The 27,313-nt window shown below is 41.0% G+C and overlaps 1 protein-coding gene across 2 annotated transcripts in view; it reads left to right on the forward strand.

The window, feature by feature from the left end:
* Nucleotides 1-27,313, forward strand: part of MYO19 (myosin XIX) — a 343,753-nt gene that overhangs the window by 117,400 nt on the left and 199,040 nt on the right. For both annotated transcript variants that reach the window (XR_010786633.1, XM_066578554.1), the window contains exon 8: nucleotides 21,618-21,714. Coding sequence is in view for 1 of the 2 variants with exons in the window: in XM_066578554.1 (XP_066434651.1) it covers nucleotides 21,618-21,714 (97 nt within the window). In the remaining variant the exon portion in view is untranslated. The remainder of the gene's footprint in view (nucleotides 1-21,617; nucleotides 21,715-27,313) is intronic.

A 27,313-nucleotide genomic window follows, 5' to 3' on the forward strand; every position in this document is an offset into this window, starting at 1 on the left:
TCGACGCCCATTTTTTTTGCGCTAGAATTGAATAATTGAGTTGGGACCCATTAGCTTTTCCTATTGATGACATAATCAATGCTCGTGCCAAATTTCACGTTTCTATGACACCAGAAAGTGAAAAAATTTCATTCCGTACGTAAAATTTGGACGCCAATTATTTTGCGCTAGAATTGAATAATTGAGTTGGGACCCATTAGCTTTTCCTATTTATGACATAATCAATGCTCGTGCCAAATTTCCCGTTTCTATGACACCGGAAAGTGAAAGAATTCCATTCCGCACGTAAAATTTGGATGCTAATTCTTTTGCGCTAGAATTGAATAATCGAGTTGGGTCCTATGAACTTTTCCTAATTATGACATAATCAATGCTCGTGCCAAATTTCACGTTTCTATGACACCCGAAAGTGAGAAAATTAGATTCCGCACGTAAAATTTTGGACGCTAATTCTTTTGCGCATAGAATTGAATAATAGAGTTGGTACACATTAACTTTTCCTATTTATGACATAATCAATGCCCCTGCGAAATTTCATGTTTCTATTACATTGGGAAGTGAGAGATTTAGATTATGTACGTAAAATTTGGACGCCAATTATTTTGCGCTAGAATTGAATAATCGAGTTGGGACCCATTAGCTTTTCCTATTGATGACATAATCAATGCTCCTACCAAATTTCCCGTTTCTATGACAGCGGAAAGTGAAAAAATTACATTCCGCACGTAAAATTTCGACGCCAATTCTTTTGCGCTAGAATTGAATAATCGAGTTGGGACCCATTAGCTTTTCCTCATTATGACATAATCAATGCTCCTGCCAAATTTCCCGTTTCTATGACAGCGGAAAGTGAAAAAATTACATTCCGTACGTAAAATTTCGACGCCAATTCTTTTGCGCTTAGAATTGAATAATCGAGTTGGGACCCATTAGCTTTTCCTCATTATGACATAATCAATGCTCGTGCCAAATTTCCTGTTTCTATGACACCGGAAAGTGAAGAAATTACATTCCGTACGTAAAATTTGGACGCTAATTCTTTTGCGCATAGAATTGAATAATGGAGTTGAGACCCATTAGCTTTTCCTATTTATGACATAATCAATGCTCGTGCCAAATTTCACGTTTCTATGACACCGGAAAGTGAGATAATTAGATTCCGTACGTAAAATTTGGACGCTAATTCTTTTGCACATAGAAGTGAATAATCGAGTTGGGACCCATTAACTTTTCCTATTTATGACATAATCAATGCTCCTGCCAAATTTTGAGTTTCTATGACACCGGGAAGTGAGAGAATTAGATTCCGTACGTAAAATTTGGACGCTAATTCTTTTGCGTATAGAATTGAATAATCGTGTTGGGACCCATTAACTTTTCCCATTTATGACATAATCAATGCTTGTGCCAAATTTCACGTTTTTATGACAACGGAAAGTGAAAAAATGACATTCCGTACGTAAAATTTGGACGCTAATTCTTTTGCGCATAGAATTGAATAATGGAGTTGGGACCCATTAGCTTTTCCTCATTATGACATAATCAATGCTCCTGCCAAATTTCCCGTTTCTATGACACCGGAAAGTGCAAAAATTACATTCCGCACGTAAAATTTCGACGCCAATACTTTTGTGCTAGAATTGAATAATCGAGTTGGGACCCATTAGCTTTTCCTATTGATGACATAATCAATGCTTGTGCCAAATTTCACGTTTCTATGACACCGGAAAGTGAAAAAATTACATTCCGTACGTAAAATTTGGACGCGAATTCTTTTGCGCATAGAATTGAATAATGGAGTTGGGACCCATTAGCTTTTCCTATTTATGACATAATCAATGCTCGTGCCAAATTTCACGTTTCTATGACACCGCAAAGTGAGATAATTAGATTCCGTACGTAAAATTTGGACGCTAATTCTTTTGCACATAGAAGTGAATAATCGAGTTGGGACCCATTAACTTTTCCCATTTATGACATAATCAATGCTCGTGCCAAATTTTGAGTTTCTATAACACCGGGAAGTGAGAGAATTAGATTCCGTACGTAAAATTTGGACGCTAATTCTTTTTGCACATAGAATTGAATAATCGTGTTGGGACCCATTAACTTTTCCCATTTATGACATAATCAATGCTCGTGCCAAATTTCACGTTTTTATGACAACGGAAAGCGAAAAAATTACATTCCGTACGTAAAATTTGGACGCTAATTCTTTTGCGCATAGAATTGAATAATGGAGTTGGGACCCATTAGCTTTTCCTATTTATGACATAATCAATGCTCGTGCCAAATTTCCTGTTTCTATGACACCAGAAAGTGAAGAAATTACATTCCGTACGTAAAACTTGGACGCTAATTCTTTTGCGCATAGAATTGAATAATCAAGTTGAGACCGATTAAATTTTCCTATTTATGACATAATCAATGCTCGTGCCAAATTTCCCGTTTCTATGACACCGGAAAGTGAAAGATTACATTCCGCACGTACAATTTCGACGCCAATTCTTTTGCGCTAGAATTGAATAATCGAGTTGGGACCCATTAGCTTTTCCTATTGATGACATAATCAATGCTTGTGCCAAATTTCACGTTTCTATGACACCGGAAAGTGCAAAAATTACATTCCGCACGTAAAATTTCGACGCCAATTCTTTTGCGCTAGAATTGAATAATCGAGTTGGGACCCATTAGCTTTTCCTATTGATGACATAATCAATGCTCGTGACAAATTTCACGTTTGTATGACACCGGAAAGTGAAAAAATTACATTCCGTACGTAAAATTTGGACGCTAATTCTTTTGCGCATAGAATTGAATAATGGAGTTGGGACCCATTAGCTTTTCCTATTTATGATATAATCAATGCTCGTGCCAAATTTCACGTTTCTATGACACCGGAAAGTGAGATAATTAGATTCCGTACGTAAAATTTGGACGCTAATTCTTTTGCACATAGAAGTGAATAATCGAGTTGGGACCCATTAGCTTTTCCTATTTATGACATAATCAATGCTCCTGCCAAATTTTGAGTTTCTATAACACCGGGAAGTGAGAGAATTAGATTCCGTACGTAAAATTTGGACGCTAATTCTTTTTGCGCATAGAATTGAATAATCGTGTTGGGACCCATTAACTTTTCCCATTTATGACATAATCAATGCTCCTGCCAAATTTCCCGTTTTTATGACAACGGAAAGCGAAAAAATTACATTCCGTTCGTAAAATTTGGACGCTAATTCTTTTGCGCATAGAATTGAATAATGGAGTTGGGACCCATTAGCTTTTCCTATTTATGACATAATCAATGCTCGTGCCAAATTTCCTGTTTCTATGACACCGGAAAGTGAAGAAATTACATTCCGTATGTAAAATTTGGACGCTAATTCTTTTGCGCATAGAATTGAATAATCGTGTTGGGACCCATTAACTTTTCCCATTTATGACATAATTAATGCTTTGTGCCAAATTTCACGTTTTTATGACAACGGAAAGTGAAAAAATTACATTCCGTACGTAAAATTTGGACGCTAATTCTTTTGCGCATAGAATTGAATAATGGAGTTGGGACCCATTAGCTTTTCCTATTGATGACATAATCAATGCTTGTGCCAAATTTCACGTTTCTATGACACCGGAAAGTGAAAAAATTACATTCTGCACGTAAAATTTCGACGCCAATTCTTTTGCGCATAGAATTGAATAATGGAGTTGGGACCCATTAGCTTTTCCTATTTATGACATAATCAATGCTCGTGCCAAATCTCCTGTTTCTATGACACCAGAAAGTGAAGAAATTACATTCCGTACGTAAAACTTGGACGCTAATTCTTTTGCGCATAGAATTGAATAATCAAGTTGAGACCGATTAAATTTTCCTATTTATGACATAATCAATGCTCGTGCCAAATTTCCCGTTTCTATGACACCGGAAAGTGAAAGAATTACATTCCGCACGTACAATTTCGACGCCAATTCTTTTGCGCTAGAATTGAATAATCGAGTTGGGACCCATTAGCTTTTCCTATTGATGACATAATCAATGCTTGTGCCAAATTTCACGTTTCTATGACACCGGAAAGTGCAAAAATTACATTCCGCACGTAAAATTTCGACGCCAATTCTTTTGCGCTAGAATTGAATAATCGAGTTGGGACCCATTAGCTTTTCCTATTGATGACATAATCAATGCTCGTGACAAATTTCACGTTTGTATGACACCGGAAAGTGAAAAAATTACATTCCGTACGTAAAATTTGGACGCTAATTCTTTTGCGCATAGAATTGAATAATGGAGTTGGGACCCATTAGCTTTTCCTATTTATGATATAATCAATGCTCGTGCCAAATTTCACGTTTCTATGACACCGGAAAGTGAGATAATTAGATTCCGTACGTAAAATTTGGACGCTAATTCTTTTGCACATAGAAGTGAATAATCGAGTTGGGACCCATTAGCTTTTCCTATTTATGACATAATCAATGCTCCTGCCAAATTTTGAGTTTCTATAACACCGGGAAGTGAGAGAATTAGATTCCGTACGTAAAATTTGGACGCTAATTCTTTTTGCGCATAGAATTGAATAATCGTGTTGGGACCCATTAACTTTTCCCATTTATGACATAATCAATGCTTGTGCCAAATTTCACGTTTTTATGACAACGGAAAGCGAAAAAATTACATTCCGTACGTAAAATTTGGACGCTAATTCTTTTGCGCATAGAATTGAATAATGGAGTTGGGACCCATTCGCTTTTTCTATTTGTGACATAATCAATGCTCATGCCAAATTTCCTGTTTCTATGACACCGGAAAGTGCAAAAATTACATTCCGCACGTAAAATTTCGACGCCAATTCTTTTGCGCTAGAATTGAATAATCGAGTTGGGACCCATTAGCTTTTCCTATTGATGACATAATCAATGCTCGTGACAAATTTCACGTTTGTATGACACCGGAAAGTGAAAGAATTACATTCCGTACGTAAACTTTGGACGCTAATTCTTTTGCGCATAGAATTGAATAATCGAGTTGGGACCCATTAGCTTTTCCTATTTATGATATAATCAATGCTCGTGCCAAATTTCACGTTTCTATGACACCGGAAAGTGAGATAATTAGATTCCGTACGTAAAATTTGGACGCTAATTCTTTTGCACATAGAAGTGAATAATCGAGTTGGGACCCATTAACTTTTCCTATTTATGACATAATCAATGCTCCTGCCAAATTTCCCGTTTTTATGACAACGGAAAGCGAAAAAATTACATTCCGTTCGTAAAATTTGGACGCTAATTCTTTTGCGCATAGAATTGAATAATGGAGTTGGGACCCATTAGCTTTTCCTATTTATGACATAATCAATGCTCGTGCCAAATTTCCTGTTTCTATGACACCGGAAAGTGAAGAAATTACATTCCGTATGTAAAATTTGGACGCTAATTCTTTTGCGCATAGAATTGAATAATCAAGTTGAGACCCATTAACTTTTCCTATTTATGACATAATCAATGCTCGTGCCAAATTTCCCGTTTCTATGACACCGGAAAGTGAAAGAATTACATTCCGCACGTAAAATTTGGATGCTAATTCTTTTGCGCTAGAATTGAATAATCGAGTTGGGTCCTATGAACTTTTCCTAATTATGACATAATCAATGTTCGTGCCAAATTTCACGTTTCTATGACACCCGAAAGTGAGAAAATTAGATTCCGTACGTAAAATTTTGGACGCTAATTCTTTTGCGCATAGAATTGAATAATCGAGTTGGGACACATTAACTTTTCCTATTTATGACATAATCAATGCCCGTGCCAAATTTCATGTTCCTATTACATTGGGAAGTGAGAAAATTAGATTCCGTACGTAAAATTTCGACGCCAATTCTTTTGCGCTTAGAATTAAATAATCGATTTGGGACCCATTAGCTTTTCCTATTTATGACATAATCAATGCTCGTGCCAAATTTTGAGTTTCTATAACACCGGGAAGTGAGAGCATTAGATTCCATACGTAAAATTTGGACGCTAATTCTATTGCGCATAGAATTGAATAATCGTGTTGGGACCCATTAACTTTTCCCATTTATGACATAATCAATGCTTGTGCCAAATTTCACGTTTTTATGACAACGGAAAGCGAAAAAATTACATTCCGTACGTAAAATTTGGACGCTAATTCTTTTGCGCATAGAATTGAATAATGGAGTTGGGACCCATTAGCTTTTTCTATTTGTGACATAATCAATGCTCGTGCCAAATTTCCTGTTTCTATGACACCGGAAAGTGAAGAAATTACATTCCGTACGTAAAATTTGGACGCTAATTCTTTTGCGCATAGAATTGAATAATGGAGTTGGGACCCATTAGCTTTTCCTATTTATGACATAATCAATGCTCGTGCCAAATTTCCTGTTTCTATGACACCGGAAAGTGAAGAAATTACATTCCGTACGTAAAATTTGGACGCTAATTCTTTTGCGCATAGAATTGAATAATCAAGTTGAGACCCATTAACTTTTCCTATTTATGACATAATCAATGCTCGTGCCAAATTTCCCGTTTCTATGACACCGGAAAGTGAAAGAATTACATTCCGCACGTAAAATTTGGATGCTAATTCTTTTGCGCTAGAATTGAATAATCGAGTTGGGTCCTATGAACTTTTCCTAATAATGACATAGTCAATGCTCGTGCCAAATTTCACGTTTCTATGACACCCGAAAGTGAGAAAATTAGATTCCGTACGTAAAATTTTGGACGCTAATTCTTTTGCGCTAGAATTGAATAATCGAGTTGGGACACATTAGCTTTTCCTATTTATGACATAATCAATGCCCGTGTCAAATTTCATGCTTCTACTACATTGGGAAGTGAGAGATTTAGATTATGTACGTAAAATTTGGACGCTAATTCTTTTGCGCATAGAATTGAATAATGGAGTTGGGACCCATTAGCGTTTCCTATTTGTGACATAATCAATGCTCCTGCCAAATTTCCCGTTTCTATGACAACGGAAAGTGAAAAAATTACATTCCGCACGTAAAATTTCGACGCCAATTATTTTGCGCATAGAATTGAATAATCGAGTTGGGACCCATTAGCTTTTCCTCATTATGACATAATCAATGCTCCTGCCAAATTTCACGTTTCTATGACACCGGAAAGTGAGAAAATTAGATTCCGTACGTAAAATTTCGACGCCAATTCTTTTGCGCTTAGAATTGAATAATGGAGTTGGGACCCATTAGCTTTTCCTCATTATGACATAATCAATGCTCCTGCCAAATTTCACGTTTCTATGACACCGGAAAGTGAGAAAATTAGATTCCGTACGTAAAATTTGGACGCTAATTCTTTTGCACATAGAAGTGAATAATCGAGTTGGGACCCATTAACTTTTCCTATTTATGACATAATCAATGCTTTGTGCCAAATTTCACGTTCTTATGACAACGGAAAGTGAAAAAATTACATTCCGTACGTAAAATTTGGACGCTAATTCTTTTGCGCATAGAATTGAATAATGGAGTTGGGACCCATTAGCTTTTCCTATTGATGACATAATCAATGCTTGTGCCAAATTTCACGTTTCTATGACACCGGAAAGTGAAAAAATTACATTCTGCACGTAAAATTTCGACGCCAATTCTTTTGTGCTAGAATTTAATAATCGAGTTGGGACCCATTAGCTTTTCCTATTTATGACATTATCAATGCTTGTGCCAAATTTCACGTTTTTATGACACCGGAAAGTGAAAAAATTACATTCCGCACGTAAAATTTGAATGCTAATTCTTTTGCGCATAGAATTGAATAATGGAGTTGGGACCCATTAGCTTTTTCTATTTGTGACATAATCAATGCTCGTGCCAAATTTCCTGTTTCTATGACACCGGAAAGTGCAAAAATTACATTCCGCACGTAAAATTTCGACGCCAATTCTTTTGCGCTAGAATTGAATAATCGAGTTGGGACCCATTAGCTTTTCCTATTGATGACATTATCAATGCTCGTGCCAAATTTCACGTTTTTATGACAACGGAAAGTGAAAAAATTACATTCCGTACGTAAAATTTGGACGCTAATTCTTTTGCGCATAGAATTGAATGATGGAGTTGGGACCCATTAGCTTTTCCTGTTTATGACATAATCAATGCTCGTGCCAAATTTCCTGTTTCTATGACACCGGAAAGTGCAAAAATTACATTCCGCACGTAAAATTTCGACGCCAATTCTTTTGCGCTAGAATTGAATAATCGAGTTGGGTCCTATGAACTTTTCCTAATTATGACATAATCAATGCTCGTGCCAAATTTCACGTTTCTATGACACCCGAAAGTGAGAAAATTAGATTCCGTACGTAAAATTTCGACGCCAATTCTTTTGCGCTAGAATTGAATAATCGAGTTGGGACCCATTAGCTTTTCCTATTTATGACATTATCAATGCTCGTGCCAAATTTCACGTTTTTATGACAACGGAAAGTGAAAAAATTACATTCCGTACGTAAAATTTGGACGCTAATTCTTTTGCGCATAGAATTGAATAATCGAGTTGGGACACATTAACTTTTCCTATTTATGACATAATCAATGCCCGTGCCAAATTTCATGTTTCTATTACATTGGGAAGTGAGAGATTTAGATTATGTACGTAAAATTTGGACGCTAATTCTTTTGCGCATAGAATTGAATAATGGAGTTGGGACCCATTAGCGTTTCCTATTTGTGACATAATCAATGCTCCTTCCAAATTTCCCGTTTCTATGACAGTGGAAAGTGAAAAAATTACATTCCGCACGTAAAATTTCGACGCCAATTCTTTTGCGCTAGAATTGAATAATCGAGTTGGGACCCATTAGGTTTTCCTCATTATGACATAATCAATGCTCCTGCCAAATTTCCCGTTTCTATGACAGCGGAAAGTGAAAAAATTACATTCCGTACGTAAAATTTCGACGCCAATTCTTTTGCGCTTAGAATTGAATAATCGAGTTGGGACCCATTAGCTTTTCCTATTTATGACATAATCAATGCTCCTGCCAAATTTTGAGTTTCTATAACACCGGGAAGTGAGAGAATTAGATTCCGTACGTAAAATTTGGACGCTAATTCTTTTGCGCATAGAATTGAATAATGGAGTTGGGACCCATTAGCTTTTCCTATTTATGACATAATCAATGCTTGTGCCAAATTTCACGTTTCTATGACACCGGAAAGTGAAAAAATTACATTCCGTACGTAAAATTTGGACGCCAATTCTTTTGCGCTAGAATTGAATAATCGAGTTGGGACCCATTAGCTTTTCCTATTGATGACATAATCAATGCTTGTGCCAAATTTCACGTTTCTATGACACCGGAAAGTGCAAAAATTACATTCCGCACGTAAAATTTCGACGCCAATTCTTTTGCGCTAGAATTGAATAATCGAGTTGGGACCCATTAGCTTTTCCTATTGATGACATAATCAATGCTCGTGACAAATTTCACGTTTGTATGACACCGGAAAGTGAAAAAATTACATTCCGTACGTAAAATTTGGACGCTAATTCTTTTGCGCATAGAATTGAATAATGGAGTTGGGACCCATTAGCTTTTCCTATTTATGATATAATCAATGCTCGTGCCAAATTTCACGTTTCTATAACACCGGGAAGTGAGAGAATTAGATTCCGTACGTAAAATTTGGACGCTAATTCTTTTTGCGCATAGAATTGAATAATCGTGTTGGGACCCATTAACTTTTCCCATTTATGACATAATCAATGCTTGTGCCAAATTTCAAGTTTTTATGACAACGGAAAGCGAAAAAATTACATTCCGTACGTAAAATTTGGACGCTAATTCTTTTGCGCATAGAATTGAATAATGGAGTTGGGACCCATTAGCTTTTCCTATTTATGACATAATCAATGGTCGTGCCAAATTTCACGTTTCTATGACACCGGAAAGTGCAAAAATTACATTCCGCACGTAAAATTTCGACGCCAATTCTTTTGCGCTAGAATTGAATAATCGAGTTGGGACCCATTAGCTTTTCCTATTGATGACATAATCAATGCTCGTGACAAATTTCACGTTTGTATGACACCGGAAAGTGAAAAAATTACATTCCGTACGTAAAATTTGGACGCTAATTCTTTTGCGCATAGAATTGAATAATGGAGTTGGGACCCATTAGCTTTTCCTATTTATGATATAATCAATGCTCGTGCCAAATTTCACGTTTCTATGACACCGGAAAGTGAGATAATTCGATTCCGTACGTAAAATTTGGACGCTAATTCTTTTGCACATAGAAGTGAATAATCGAGTTGGGACCCATTAACTTTTCCTATTTATGACATAATCAATGCTCCTGCCAAATTTCCCGTTTTTATGACAACGGAAAGCGAAAAAATTACATTCCGTTCGTAAAATTTGGACGCTAATTCTTTTGCGCATAGAATTGAATAATCGAGTTGGGTCCTATGAACTTTTCCTAATTATGACATAATCAATGCTCGTGCCAAATTTCACGTTTCTATGACACCCGAAAGTGAGAAAATTAGATTCCGTACGTAAAATTTTGGACGCTAATTCTTTTGCGCATAGAATTGAATAATCGAGTTGGGACACATTAACTTTTCCTATTTATGACATAATCAATGCCCGTGCCAAATTTCATGTTTCTATTACATTGGGAAGTGAGAGATTTAGATTATGTACGTAAAATTTGGACGCTAATTCTTTTGCGCATAGAATTGAATAATGGAGTTGGGACCCATTAGCGTTTCCTATTTGTGACATAATCAATGCTCCTTCCAAATGTCCCGTTTCTATGACAGTGGAAAGTGAAAAAATTACATTCCGCACGTAAAATTTCGACGCCAATTCTTTTGCGCTAGAATTGAATAATGGAGTTGGGACCCATTAGCGTTTCCTATTTGTGACATAATCAATGCTCCTGCCAAATTTCCCGTTTCTATGACAGCGGAAAGTGAAAAAATTACATTCCGTACGTAAAATTTCGACGCCAATTCTTTTGCGCTTAGAATTGAATAATCGAGTTGGGACCCATTAGCTTTTCCTATTTATGACATAATCAATGCTCCTGCCAAATTTTGAGTTTCTATAACACCGGGAAGTGAGAGAATTAGATTCCGTACGTAAAATTTGGACGCTAATTCTTTTGCGCATAGAATTGAATAATGGAGTTGGGACCCATTAACTTTTCCCATTTATGACATAATCAATGCTTGTGCCAAATTTCACGTTTCTATGACACCGGAAAGTGAAAAAATTACATTCCGTACGTAAAATTTGGACGCCAATTCTTTTGCGCTAGAATTGAATAATCGAGTTGGGACCCATTAGCTTTTCCTATTGATGACATAATCAATGCTTGTGCCAAATTTTACGTTTCTATGACACCGGAAAGTGCAAAAATTACATTCCGCACGTAAAATTTCGACGCCAATTCTTTTGCGCTAGAATTGAATAATCGAGTTGGGACCCATTAGCTTTTCCTATTGATGACATAATCAATGCTCGTGACAAATTTCACGTTTGTATGACACCGGAAAGTGAAAAAATTACATTCCGTACGTAAAATTTGGACGCTAATTCTTTTGCGCATAGAATTGAATAATGGAGTTGGGACCCATTAGCTTTTCCTATTTATGATATAATCAATGCTCGTGCCAAATTTCACGTTTCTATGACACCGGAAAGTGAGATAATTAGATTCCGTACGTAAAATTTGGACGCTAATTCTTTTGCACATAGAAGTGAATAATCGAGTTGGGACCCATTAACTTTTCCTATTTATGACATAATCAATGCTCCTGCCAAATTTTGAGTTTCTATAACACCGGGAAGTGAGAGAATTAGATTCCGTACGTAAAATTTGGACGCTAATTCTTTTTGCGCATAGAATTGAATAATCGTGTTGGGACCCATTAACTTTTCCCATTTATGACATAATCAATGCTCGTGCCAAATTTCACGTTTTTATGACAACGGAAAGCGAAAAAATTACATTCCGTACGTAAAATTTGGACGCTAATTCTTTTGCGCATAGAATTGAATAATGGAGTTGGGACCTATTAGCTTTTCCTATTTATGACATAATCAATGCTCGTGCCAAATTTCCTGTTTCTATGACACCGGAAAGTGCAAAAATTGCATTCCGCACGTAAAATTTCGACGCCAATACTTTTGCGCTAGAATTTAATAATCGAGTTGGGACCCATTAGCTTTTCCTATTGATGACATAATCAATGCTCGTGACAAATTTCACGTTTGTATGACACCGGAAAGTGAAAAAATTACATTCCGTACGTAAACTTTCGACGCGAATTCTTTTGCGCTAGAATTGAATAATTGAGTTGGGACCCATTAGCTTTTCCTATTTATGACATAATCAATGCTCGTGCCAAATTACGAGTTTCTATGACACCGGAAAGTGAAAAAATTACATTCCGCACGTAAAATTTGAATGCTAATTCTTTTGCGCATAAAATTGAATAATCGAGTTGGGACCCATTAGCTTTTCATATTTATGACATAATCAATGTACGTGCCAAATTTCCTGTTTCTATGACACCAGAAAGTGAAAAAATTACCTTCCGCACGTAAAATTTCGACGCCAATTCTTTTGCGCTAGAATTGAATAATCGAGTTGGGACCCATTAGCTTTTCCTCATTATGACATAATCAATGCTCCTGCCAAATTTCCCGTTTCTATGACAGCGGAAAGTGAAAAAATTACATTCCGTACGTAAAATTTCGACGCCAATTCTTTTGCGCTTAGAATTGAATAATCGAGTTGGGACCCATTAGCTTTTCCTATTTATGACATAATCAATGCTCGTGCCAAATTTCCTGTTTCTATGACACCGGAAAGTGAAGAAATTACATTCCGTACGTAAAATTTGGACGCTAATTCTTTTGCGCATAGAATTGAATAATGGAGTTGGGACCATTAGCTTTTCCTATTTATGACATAATCAATGCTCGTGCCAAATTTCACGTTTCTATGACACCGGAAAGTGAGATAATTAGATTCCGTACGTAAAATTTGGACGCTAATTCTTTTGCACATAGAAGTGAATAATCGAGTTGGGACCCATTAACTTTTCCTATTTATGACATAATCAATGCTCCTGGCAAATTTTGAGTTTCTATAACACCGGGAAGTGAGAGAATTAGATTCCGTACGTAAAATTTGGACGCTAATTCTTTTGCGTATAGAATTGAATAATCGTGTTGGGACCCATTAACTTTTCCCATTTATGACATAATCAATGCTTGTGCCAAATTTCACGTTTTTATGACAACGGAAAGTGAAAAAATTACATTCCGTACGTAAAATTTGGACGCTAATTCTTTTGCGCATAGAATTGAATAATGGAGTTGGGACCCATTAGCTTTTCCTCATTATGACATAATCAATGCTCCTGCCAAATTTCCCGTTTCTATGACACCGGAAAGTGCAAAAATTACATTCCGCACGTAAAATTTCGACGCCAATTCTTTTGCGCTAGAATTGAATAATCGAGTTGGGACCCATTAGCTTTTCCTATTGATGACATAATCAATGCTTGTGCCAAATTTCACGTTTCTATGACACCGGAAAGTGAAAAAATTGCATTCCGCACGTAAAATTTCGACGCCAATTCTTTTGCGCTAGAATTTAATAATCGAGTTGGGACCCATTAGCTTTTCCTATTGATGACATAATCAATGCTCGTGACAAATTTCACGTTTGTATGACACCGGAAAGTGAAAAAATTACATTCCGTACGTAAACTTTCGACGCGAATTCTTTTGCGCTAGAATTGAATAATTGAGTTGGGACCCATTAGCTTTTCCTATTTATGACATAATCAATGCTCGTGCCAAATTACGAGTTTCTATGACACCGGAAAGTGAAAAAATTACATTCCGCACGTAAAATTTGAATGCTAATTCTTTTGCGCATAAAATTGAATAATGGAGTTGGGACCCATTAGCTTTTCATATTTATGACATAATCAATGTACGTGCCAAATTTCCTGTTTCTATGACACCAGAAAGTGAAAAAATTACCTTCCGCACGTAAAATTTCGACGCCAATTCTTTTGCGCTAGAATTGAATAATCGAGTTGGGACCCATTAGCTTTTCCTATTGATGACATAATCAATGCTCGTGCCAAATTTCACGTTTCTCTGACACCGGAAAGTGAAAAAATTACATTCCGTACGTAAAATTTCGACGCCAATTCTTTTGCGCTAGAATTGAATAATTGAGTTGGGACCCATTAGCTTTTCCTATTTATGACATAATCAATGCTCGTGCCAAATTTCACGTTTCTATGACACCGGAAAGTGAAAAAATTACATTCCGCATGTAAAATTTGGACGCTAATTCTTTTGCGCATAAAATTGAATAATGGAGTTGGGACCTATTAGCTTTTCCTATTTATGACATAATCAATGCTCACGCCAAATTTTCTGTTTCTATGACACCAGAAAGTGAAAAAATTACATTCCGTACGTAAAATTTGGACGCTAATTTTTTTGCGCATAGAATTGAATAATCGAGTTGGGACCCATTAGCGTTTCCTATTTATGTTATAATCAATGCTCGTGCCAAATTTTAAGTTTCTAAGGCATTGGGAAGTGACAGATTTAGATTATGTACGTAAAATTTTAACGCCAATTCTTTTGCGCTAGAATTGAATAATCGAGTTGGGACCCAATTACTTTTCCTATTTTGGAGATAATCTATGCTCGTGCCAAAATTAATGTTTCTACGATAACGGGAAGTTGGAGAACTTTTGGTGAGTCAGTCAGTGAGTCAGTGAGGGCTTTCAGCTTTATATATATAGACTAGCGTACCCGTCGCGCGTTGCTGCGAAGACAGACAGACATACATACATTCGTTTTTATATATCTAGATGACGGCAGCAGCGACCACTGAGGTTTTGTAGGCCGCTGCTTCCCCCTTGCAGGCTGAATAAAATAGCCGTTGTGTGGAACATCCAATTTATCCGGCTGCTGTGGCTTCTTGGGAAGATAGCCTAGTACTTGTTTGCCCACTTCCAACTCCAATGGAGACTGACTGTAAATGGCTGGCGTGCTCTAGTATTTATGGTTCCAAGCTGTACGTGTCATTGCATACAGTCTGTCTATCTATCTATCTATCTATCTATCTATCTATCTATCTATCTATCTATGACATCAGGAAATGGCGAGCCGCGAATTAGATTCCGTACGTAAAATAAATGGCTGGCGTGCTCTAGTATTTATGGTTTCAAGCTGTACGTGTCATTGCATACAGTCTATCTATCTATCTATCTATCTATCTATCTATCTATCTAGGTTATTGCATACAGTCTATCTATCTATCTATCTATCTATCTATCTATCTATCTATCTATCTATCTATCTATCTATCTATCTATCTATCTATCTATCTATCTATCTATCTATCTATCTATGACATCCGGAAATGAGAGAATTAGATTCCGTACATAAAATTTGAACGCTAATTCTTTGGCGCTTTGAATTGAATAATCGAGTTGGGACCCAATAACTTTTCCTATTTATGACATAATCAATGCTCGTGCCAAATTTCAAGTTTCTATGACATTGGGAAGTGAGAGAATTAAATTCCGTACATAAAATTTGGACGCTAATTCTTTTGCGCTTAGAATTGAATAATCGAGTTGGGATGAGACATAAGGCCTTGCCCATAAGCATTCCCCAACCTCCAAGAACTGAACCTACCTACCTGAATGAGATTTTGTAGGCCGCTGCTTCCCCCTTGCGGGCTGAATAAAATAGCCGTTGGGTGGAACATACAATTTATCCGGCTGCTGTGGCTTCTTAGGAAGATATCCTAGTACTTGTTTACCCACTTCCAACTCCAATGGTAATTGGCTGGCGTGCTCTAGTGGTTCCAAGCTGTACGTGTCATAATACAGCCTTAATGACATCACAATGCAGCTTTATAGAACATGTTGGGGCATGTTCAAGGGCGTCCGATGTTGATGACATCAGTGATGACATCACAATAGCAGGTGGCTTACTTATTCGATCTACGTGGGGGGGGGGGCGTAACTTTCGACGACGCTCGCGCGCCATTTATCGTAGGATATTTGTACTATGCCTATAATCTTCCCAGGAGTGTACTTAACAACTTCCCAAAGTTTCATGGCGATCGGATGAATGGTGTAGTAGCGCATAAAGGACAAACAGACACGCACGCACGCAGACACGCACGCACGCACGCAGACAGACATACATTCAATTTTATATATATAGATAGAGATTTAAAGGGGGTTTTCCCGCGAAACTAAGTTGGGGTATACACTTCTGTATGGCCATATTAATGCACTTTGTAATGTACATTGTGCATTAATTATGAGCCATACAGAAGTTATTCACTTACCTGTTCCGTTGCTAGCGTCCTCGTCTCCATGGTGCCGTCTAATTTTCCGCATCTAATCGCCCGATTAGACGCGCTTGCGCAGTCCGGTCTTCTCCCTTCTGAATGGGGCCGCTCGTGCCAGAGAGCTGCTCCTCGTAGCTCCGCCCCGTCACGTGTGCCGATTCCAGCCAATCAGGAGGCTGGAATCGGCAATGGACCGCACAGAAGACCTGCGGTCCACCGAGGGTGAAGATCCCGGCGGCCATCTTCGCAAGGTAAGTAAGAAGTCACCGGAGCGCGGGGATTCGGGTAAGTGCTATCCGTTTTTTTTTTTTAAACCCCTGCATCGGGTTTGTCTCGCGCCGAACGGGGGGGGCTATTGAAAAAAAAAAAAAAACGTTTCGGCGCGGGACAACTCCTTTAAAGACGAAAGCCCTCACTGACTCGCTCACTCACTGACTGACTGACTTGCCAAAAGTTCTCCAACTTCCCAATGTCGTAGAAACATGAATTTTGGCACACGCATAGATTATCTCCAAAATAGGAAAAGTAATTGGGTCTCAACTCGATTATTCAATTGTAGCGCAAAAGAATTAGCGTCGAAATTTAATGTACATAATCTAAATCTCTCACTTCCCAATGTCATAGAAACTTAAAATTTGGCACGCGCATTGAATATGTCATGAATAGGAAAAGTTAATAGGTCCCAACTTGATTATTCAATTCTATGTGCAAAAGAATTAGCGTCCAAATTTTACGTATGGAATGTAATTTTCTCACTTTCCGGTGTCATAGAAACGTGAAATTTGGCACGAGCATTGATTATATCATAAATAGGAAAAGCTAATGGGTCCCAACTCGCTTATTCAATTCTATGCGCAAAAGAATTAGCGTCCAAATTTTACATACGGAATGTAATTTTCTCACTTTCCGGTGTCATAGAAACGTGAAATTTGGCACGAGCATTGATTATATCATAAATAGGAAAAGCTAATGGGTCCCAACTCGATTATTCAATTCTATGCGCAAAAGAATTAGCGTCCAAATTTTACATACGGAATGTAATTTTCTCACTTTCCGGTATCATAGAAACGTGAAATTTGGCACGAGCATTGATTATGTCATGAATAGGAAAAGCTAATGGGTCCCAACTCGATTATTCAATTCTAAGCGCAAAAGAATTAGCGTCCAAATTTTACGTACAGAATGTATTTTTTTCACTTTCCAGTGTCATAGAAACGTGAAATTTGGCACGAGCATTGATTGTGTCATAAATAGGAAAAGCTAATGGGTCCCAACTCGATTATTCAATTCTATGCGCAAAAGAATTAGCGTCCAAATTTTACGTATGGAATGTATTTTTCTCACTTTCCGGTGTCATAGAAACGTGAAATTTGGCACGAGCATTGATTATGTCATGAATAGGAAAAGCTAATGGGTCCCAACTCGATTATTCAATTCTAAGCGCAAAAGAATTAGCGTCCAAATTTTACGTACAGAATGTATTTTTTTCACTTTCCAGTGTCATAGAAACGTGAAATTTGGCACGAGCATTGATTATGTCATAAATAGGAAAAGCTTATGGGTCCTAACTCGATTATTCAATTCTATGCGCAAAAGAATTAGCGTCCAAATTTTACGTACGGAATGTAATTTTCTCACTTTCCGATGTCATAGAAATGTGAAATTTGGCACGAGCATTGATTATGTCATAAATAGGAAAAGTTAATGGGTCCCAACTCGATTATTCAATTCTAAGTGCAAAAGAATTAGCGTCCAAATTTTACATATGGAATTTAATTCTCTCACTTCCTGATGTAATCGTATATAAAGGAAACGTCGCATGGTTGCCTCCCCGTGGTGTTTCCTGCGTAACGCAGAGAACTATGCAAAATGATGAACATATGTTTTTCCGGTATCTCTAAAGTAACCACGACTTCATAAGATTTTCCGTGTGAACACCAGATAAACACCAGTACCAAAGTAACTCGGGCAAAGCCGGGTATATCAGCTATTACTGTATACACACATAGTTATGATAAGGCACAAACATGGATGTGAATAATTTGCACTTAAAGGATACGACAACAGGATGAGTAGAGAAATAAAAACATACTTAAATAGTCCACTGATGTGAAAGTTTTATGTGTTAGGGGGTCACCAGGCCTGTGTGTTATCTTTGCTCTACATTGCTCATACTTACCACTCAGGCATAAATCCCCTTGAACAATTTATCCCTCTGTTGAAAGTGCCAGAAGCTGTTATAAATTTGTACTCCCAAATTCTAATATGGGTTTGCGATTTGAAATTTGCTTTAGGTATAAAAACTTCCATGTGTTCTATGTTGTATCCGTGACTAGAAAAGTGCTTGACCACAGGTAATTCTTTCTTTCTTTCTTTCTTTCTTTATTTGTGTGGCGATGAGATTTCATTCTCGCTTTCAGTTTCTGATGTTGCTGCATGCATGATAGTAACATAGTATGTAAAGCCGAAAAAAGACGTGTCCATCCAGTTCAGCCTATTACCCCCAAATATTGATCCAGAGGAAGGTAAAAAATGAGGTAGAAGCCAATTTTCCCCTTGATATACTTAGATTTATTTCTGTTCTCCCAAGATGATTTTAAAGAGGTGCAATTTCCTCTAATCAGCAGGGTAAGCCGCATCTATTGAAACTCGAGTCTTCTTTGTACAGATATCCCTCCTACATTGACTTCTGTTAGCTTAGTTTCTTGGCACTTTGAATCTGTCAAGTGAGCAGTCCTCTCCGCTCACTGTCAATGGGTGACATAAGTTGACAGGGGGAACTTGATGTCAGCCATTGACGGTGAGTGGAGGAGATGATAATAAATCTTTATTTGTATAGCGCCAACTTATTCCGCAGCACTTTTAAGCATGGGAGAGCACGAACAATACGGACAATTACATGTGATATACAGTTGATTGGGAACAAACTGGGTGGGGGTAATATGGGAGGTGCAGGGGCAGGTTATAAGGCATAGGAGAGCACAGGCAGCAAGGTAAATTACAAGTGGTATACAGTTATTAGGGGCATGGGGGATTGGATCAAGAGAGTTGGTATGCCTCCTTGAAGAGGTGCGTCTTTAAGGCACGTCTGAATTTCTGTGTATCAAGGGTTGTCGGGATGTTTTAGGGTAGCCCTGCTGTAGAGAAGTCCTGGAGGTGAGCATATGAGGTTCATATTGGGGATGCGGGGTGGAGTCTGAGTGTGTTAGCAGAGCGGAGCGCACAGAATGGGTGATGTATGGACAGGAGGGAAGCGATGTATGGTGGCACGGCGTTATGAAGAGCTCTGTGGGTGAGGGTGATCAGTTTGTATTGTATGGGTAGCCAGTGCAGTGACTGGCATTGCGCAGAGGCATCTGAGAAGTGGCTGGCTAGGAAAATGAGTCTAGCTGCCGCATTTAGTATGGATTGGAGTGGGGAGATTCTGGTGCGGGGAAGCTCAATGAGCAGCAAGTTGCCGTAGTTGAGCTGGGAATGAATGAGGGCGACAACGAGTGTCTTTAGCTTATCCGTGGTGAGAAATGACCAGATTTGGGCAATATTCCTGAACTGCAGGTGGCATGTTCTGTCCAGACATTAGATATGGGGGGGTCAAGGAGAGGTCAGAGTCCAGTGTGACCCCAAGGGCTTGCTGTCTGGGGGTTAAGATGGTTCCAGATACTGATATGGAGATGTTGGGTGGGGGGCGGTCAGCTGGTTGAGGGCAGGTAGGAGAGGTCAGTTTTTTGAGAGATTACATTTGCGATAAAGGGAGGCCATGGTGTTAGAGACAGCGGATAGACAGTCGGTGATGTTTTAGAGGAATGGTGCTGAAATGTCACAGGAGGAGGTGTTTAACTGGGTATCGTCAGCATAGAGGTGATGTTGGAGGCCAAATTTGTGAATGGTTAGTTTTATTGGGGCTGTGTAAATAGAGAAGAGGAGGGGACCGAGGACCGAGCCCTGTGGGACCCCAACAGCGAGAGGAAGTGGAGGGGAGATAGATCCAGCAAAGGAGATGCTAAATGAATGGTCAAAGAGATAGGAGGAGAACCAGGAAAAGCAGTGTCCTTTAGGCCAATAGAGCAAAGCATAGCAAGGAGGGGGTCATAGTTGACAGTGTCAAATGCAGCAGAGAGGTCGAGGAGAACTAGGAGGGAATAGTCGCCCCTCGACTTCGCCATCATCAGTTCATTTGATACGGTTTGTGAGGGCAATTTCAATTGAGTGTAGAGGGTGGGAGCCAGACTGGAGGAAGTTGAGGAGGGAGTTTCAGAGAGGTAGCTTGTGAGGCGACAGTAGACCAGGCTTTCTAAAAGTTTGGAGATGAAGAGGAAGTTCGAGATGGGCTGGTAGTTGGCAGCATTGGTCGGGTCAAAGGTCGTTTTTTTTTTTTTTAGCAGAGGGGATATGTTAGAGTGTTTAAATGAGGAGGGGAAAATACCAGAGGTTAGAGAGAGGTTGAAGATGGTGGTGAGGTTGGTAATGGCAGATGGAGAGAGGGATCAGAGAAGGTGCGAGGGCAAAGGGTCGCAGGCACAGGTGGTGGGGTGAGCAGTGGACAAAAGGATGGAGACTTCTTCCTCTGTTGTTGGTTCTAATATAGACAGTGATTGAGTGATGGATGCAGTGCTGAAGAGACAGGGATCGGGGCTAGCCGCACCATTTTTGGAGATGTCTTTTCGGATGTTTTCAAGTTTATCTTTGAAATGAGTGGATAACTCTCTAGCATTGAGATCCGTCACAGTGTCCTGTTCTTTTGGGCACCTTCTTGCCATATTTAAAGCGCTAAGAGCATAATCCAACGGAGGTCGGCGTATTGGTACATGGGGTGAGCTGGTACATAGGAAAGAAAAGGTCCAACAGAGTTGACAGGGCCACGGTTGCAGAGCTATGCAGCCAACCCTCTGATTAGAGGACCTGATGGGTCCACACTAAGCTACACTATTACCTGTCCCCATCTATAGTTCTTTATTCTCAGAGCCCTTTTAAATTGAACGATTATCATCAGATGCTCGCTGGATTGCGGCAATCTGTTCTGATTTGATTAAATATTTAATACTAGAGCGTGCTCTTCATTTGTATTCGCTCTGCAAAATCAAAATGGTTTTGAAACTAATGTGAATGATTACAATCACAGAACATGGCGATATAGTTGGATGATTCTATGACATTTAGATAAGTGCAACCTGTAAATTATTAATTTCTCTTCAGATTGTCAAAGGTGCATCTCATGATGAAAAAGAACAGTGGAGTCTTTCAGAGAATGCAAAGTTTTTCTGGCTTCCAAATTCTGAAAAAAATCTTGAGGGTAAGTTTGACTTGCACCCTTTCCATCATGGCCATTTTTAGTTTTTCTATATTTTTGTTTGACTCTGCCCTAGAGACAAAAGAGCTATTGCTTTATTTTTTCCGTCAGCATAGCAACATGACAAAGTGCAAATTAAATGGCCTAACAGAGGAAAGGGGCTCTCTCTATCTACCCAATGGCCCCTCGCAATGAGATTACGGGGGGGGGGGGGGGGGGGTTAAATGTAAAGGCAGCCTGGCACCTTGTGAAGGCTTCTGGGGCTGCCATATATTTTGCCATATTAGGCTGTGCCCATTACCCGCCTTAATAGAATGCCTGCAAAAATACTAGTATTGCACTGTATTGTATAAGCGATCAAATTATTGCTATTTCAAGTCCCCTATAGGTATTTAAAAAAGTGAAAATGAGTGAAATAAAGTATTTTTTACTATTACACAAAAATATTAAAGGGGTTGTCCGGCCATAGCAAGTGTATGTATGTACTTCTGTTTGGCCATTACAATGCACTTTGTAATATACAATGTGCATTGTAAATGAGTCAAACAGAAGATATATACTTACCAAGAAGATTGCCCCCCCCAGTATGCTTACCATTCCATTGTCCCTGGTTACGACAAATTTCTTTCCTCTGTCTTCTTTCTTCCGTCTGTCGGGATGTGGCCGTGCTTCAATGTCTTCACGCATGCGCAGTAGGAGCAGCAGGCTCGGGAACACATTCGGTTTTTCCACAACACTTCTGCCCTATTCAGCAATTCTAGCAGCCTGATTGGTTGTTTGGTGAATCAGCCAACCCAAACAACCAATCAGGTTGCTGGAATTGCTGATTAGGGCAAAAGTGTTGTGGGAAAGAGTTAATATGCCTCGGTATGCCACAGGGAGGGGAAGAGTGGAGTGTCTACCCGTACTCAGCGGAGGATGAGTGTTACTTCTTTGGGTGTGTTGTGACATTCCACTTGCCGGGGGGTGTGGGTTTGTGCTGTCACATTACACCAGCCGTGAGGGGGTACATTCACATTATAGTAGCGATTATAGTAGGGGGGGGGCAGGGGGTGCCGTCACATTACACCAGTGGTTGGGGGGGTGCTGTCACATTATAGTAGGGGGGTATGCTGTCACATTACACCAGCGGTGGATGGGTGCTTTCACATTATAGTAGCGGGGGGCAGGCTGTGCTGTCACATTACACTTACGCGGCGGGGGGGGGGGGGGGCTGTCACATTACACTTGCTCGGGGGAAGGGGGTGCTGTCACATTACACCAGCGGGCGGGTAGGAAGTGGGGGTTGCTATCACATTGCACTAGCGGGGGGTGCTGTAACATTACACTAGCGGAAGGGCACTATGGGGTGCAGTCACATCACACTAGGGGGGTGTTAAGCTGTCACATTACACTAGCGTGGGGGTGCTGTCACATTATACTAGGGGGGGTGCTGTCACAGTACACTAGGGGGGGCGCTGTGGGGTGCATTCACATTACACTAGGGGGGTGGGGGACGCCAGGGGAGCTATTGAGCTGTCACATTACACTAGCGTGGGGGTGCTGTCACATTACACTAGCAGGAGGTGTGCTTTAACATTACGCTACTGGGGGGATGCGCTGTAACATTACACTAGCGGGGAGGTTGCTGTCACATTATACTAGCGGGGGGGGGTGCTGTAACATTACACTAGCACGGGGGGGCTGTCACATTACACTAGCAGGGGGGCGCTGTGGGGTGCAGTCACATTACACTGGGGAGGGTGTTGAGCTGTCACATTACACTAGCATGGGGTGCTTTCACACTATACTAGGGGGTGCTGTCACATTACACTACCGGGGGGGCGCATTGCACTAGTGTGGGGTGGGGGTGGGGCGCTTTGGTGCTGCAGTCGCATTACACTAGGGGCGTGGGAGAGGCCAGGGGGGGTTGAGCTGTCACATTACACTAGCATGGGGGTGCTGTCACATTACACCAGCGGGGGTGGGGTGGTGCTGTCACATTATACTAGTGGGCGTGCTGTCACATTACACTAGCATGGGGGTTGAGCTGTCACATTACACTAGTGGGGGGGATAGAGCTATCACATTTCACTAGCTGGGGGGTGGGGGTGTTGTCACATTACACTTGCCGGCGGTGGGTGGGGGGGTTCTGTCACATAGACTTGTCAGTGGCGGTGCTGGCGGTGAATCAGCCAACCCAAACAACCAATCAGGTTGCTGGAATTGCTGATTAGGGCAAAAGTGTTGTGGAAAGAGTTAATATGCCTCGGGACGCCACAGGGAGGGGAGAAGTGAAGGAGTATCGACCGGTACTCAGCGGAGGGTGAGTGTTACTTCTTTGGTGGTGTTGTGACATTCCACTTGCCTGGGGGTGTGGGTTTGTGCTGCCACATTACACCAGCAGTGGGGTGTGCTGTCACATTATAGTTAGGGGGGCAGGGGGTGCTGTCACATTACACCAGCGGTGGGGGGGGGGTTGCCACATTATAGTAGCGGGGAGGGGGGGCAGGGTTGCCGTCACATTACACCAGCGGTTGAAGGGGCGCTGTACATCATAGTAGCGGGGGGTTGCTGTCACATTACACCAGCGGTGGGCGGTGCTGTCACATTATAGTAGCGGGGGGGGGGGTCAGATGGTGCTGTCACATTAGACTAGCGTGGAGGGGAAGGGGGTGCTGTCACCTTACACCAGCAGGGGGGGGGTTGGGGGAGAGTAGGAAGGAGGGGTTGCTGTCACATTATCTAAGAGCGGGGGTGCTGTAACATTACACTAGCGGGGGGGCTGTCACATTAAACTAGTGGGGGGCACTGTGGGGTGCAGTCACATCACACTAGGGGGGTGTTTGTTAAGCTGTCACATTACACTAGTGTGGGGGTGCTGTCACATTACACCAGCGGGGGTGGGGTGGTGCTGTCACATTATACTAGTGGGGGTGCTGTCACATTACACTAGCAGGGGGGTTGAGCTGTCACATTACATTAGTGGGGGGGATAGAGCTGTCACATTACACTAGCGGGGAGGTAGAAGGTGCTGTCACATTTCACTAGCTGGGGGTGGGGTGTTGTCACATTACACTTGTCGGCAGTGGGGAAGGGGGTTCTGTCACAGACTTGTCGCCGGGGGTGGGGGTTCTGTCACATGGACTTGTCAGTGGGGGGGCTGTCATATAGACTTGTTGCCGGGGGCTGGGGGTTCTGTCACATAGACTTGTCGATGTGGGGTACTATGACATAGACTTGTTGCCAGGGGTGTGGGTGCTGTTACATAGACTTGTCGCCTGGGGTGCTGTCACATAGACTTGATTCCGGGGGTGGGGGTGCTTTCACATAGACTTGTCACCGGGGGTGGGGTGCTGTTACATAGACTTGTCGCTGGGCGTGGGGGTGCTGTCGCATAGACTTGTCGCCAGAGGTGGGGGTGCTGTCACATAGACTTGTCACTGGGGGTGGGGCTGCTCTCACATAGACTTGTAGCTGTGGGGTGCTGTCACATAGACTTGTCGCCGAGGTGAGGGGGAAAGGTTTGTCACATGTCGCTGTGGGGTGCTGCCACAGGGTGGTTTGTCACAGACTTGGAGGCTCCTGTGTTCTTTGCATATAGTTGTCTCCTCTCAGTATAATCCTGCCTGTGCAGGGAAGAGAGGAGGTGAGCTTTGACAATTGTGAATGGTGTATCCTGTGTTCATCTCCTCCCCTCCCTATACAGGCCTGATTACACTGAGAGGAGACAACTATATAACACAGGATGCAACATTTAGTATAGTCACAGCTCACCTCCTCCCCTTCCTGCACAGGCCGGATTACACTGGGAGAAGATAACTCTATATATATAAAACAGGATCCAACATTCAGTATAGTCACAACTCACCGTCTCTAATCCCCGCACAACTGAGTTGTCTCCTCTCAGTGTAATCCGGCCAGTGCAGGGAGGGAAGGAGGTGAGCTGTGACTATACTGAATGTTGGATTCTGTGTTATATATATAGAGTCGTCTCCTCTCAGTGTAATCCAGCCTGTTCAGGGAGGGGAGGAGGTGAACTGTGATTATTGTGAATGGTGGATTGTATCTTCTCTGCATATAGGTGTCTCTTCTCAGTGTAATCCTGCCTCTGCAGGGAGGGGAGGAGGTGACCTGTGACTATTGTGAATGGTGGATCCTGTGTTTACCTCCTCCCCTCCCTGCACAGGCCAGATTACACTGAGCGGAGACAACTATATAACACAGGATCCAACATTCAGTATAGTCACAGCTCACAGTCACAGCTCACCTGCTCCCCTTCCTGCACAGGCCGGATTACACTGAGAGTAGACAACTCTCATATGAGAGATGTCTCCTCTCAGTGTAATCTGGCCTGTGCAGGGAGGGGATGAGGTGAGCTGTGAATATTCTGAATGGTGGCTGTTGTGTTATTTGTATATAGGTGTCTCCTACCAGTGTAATCCTGTCTGTGCAGGGAGGGGAGGAGCGGAGCTGTGACTATTGTGAATGGTGGATCCTGTGTTCACCTCCTCCCCTCCCTGCACAGGCCGAATTTGGCTGCCTGTCCATGGGCGTTGTGGTATCCGGCGGTGGATCTCCACCACGGGAGCCGCTGCTCGGAAGCAGGAGCCGGCAGACTGATCTCCGCCGGTCAGCCTAACTCACAGATAGGCTGACCGTGAAGGACCATGGAGAATTGCGGCAAATCACAGCATGCTGCGATTTGCCGACCACGAGCGGAGAATCCCAGTGATTCTCCGCTCGTGGACAGGAGGGGAGGCGCTCTCCATAGCAAAGCTATGGAGAGCTTTCACTGCGTTACCCGCGTCTGGATTGTCGCCGCGGGAAACGCAATGAAAACCCGCCCGTGGACAGGTAGCCTTACACTGAGAGGAGACAACTATATAACACAGGATGCAACATTCAGTATAGTCACAGCTCATCTCCTCCCCTCCCTGCACAGGCCGGATTACACTGAGAGGAGACACCCATATACAGATAACACAGCAGCCATCATTCAGAATATTAATTGAATATTGAATCCTGTGTTATATATATATAGAGTTGTCTCCTCTCAGTGTAATCTGGCCTGTGCCCATAGCAACCAATCATAGCGCTGCTTTTATTTTACCTCAGCAGTATAACAAATACCAACCAATCACAGCACAGCTTTCATTTACCTCAGCAGTATAACAAATGAAAGCTGTGCTGTACGACACAAACAGACAGATTTTGCCTTATAACTTGAATGAAAGTTGCCCATAGCAACCAGTCACATATCCTAGCAAAAGATGACAAGACCAAAATCATACAGAACTGTGCTGACAGCAAATTGAAGTTACATTCCTTTCACTATTTCAACTTTTTATGTTTCAATATACCGCAAAACACAGATTAGGTAACAAAATACATATTCCACGTGGTCAAAGTCACAGGTAACAAGCTAGTGGCTAAATAACTGTCGCAAATCCCTCAAACCAAGATTTCTACTCCACATACCTTCTCTCCAAAATATTGCACCCTCTCATTCTGGCAGGGGACCTAAACATGGCCTTCAAGCTAACCTAGATGTCAGAGCTCGCACCCACAACCTTTTGTGTCCCAGTCAGCAGCTGTCTCCGCTAGGCTAAATTACAGCAAA

The sequence above is a fragment of the Eleutherodactylus coqui genome, chromosome 1, assembly GCF_035609145.1.
Source record: "Eleutherodactylus coqui strain aEleCoq1 chromosome 1, aEleCoq1.hap1, whole genome shotgun sequence".
In the NCBI taxonomy this organism is placed as follows: domain Eukaryota; kingdom Metazoa; phylum Chordata; class Amphibia; order Anura; family Eleutherodactylidae; genus Eleutherodactylus; species Eleutherodactylus coqui.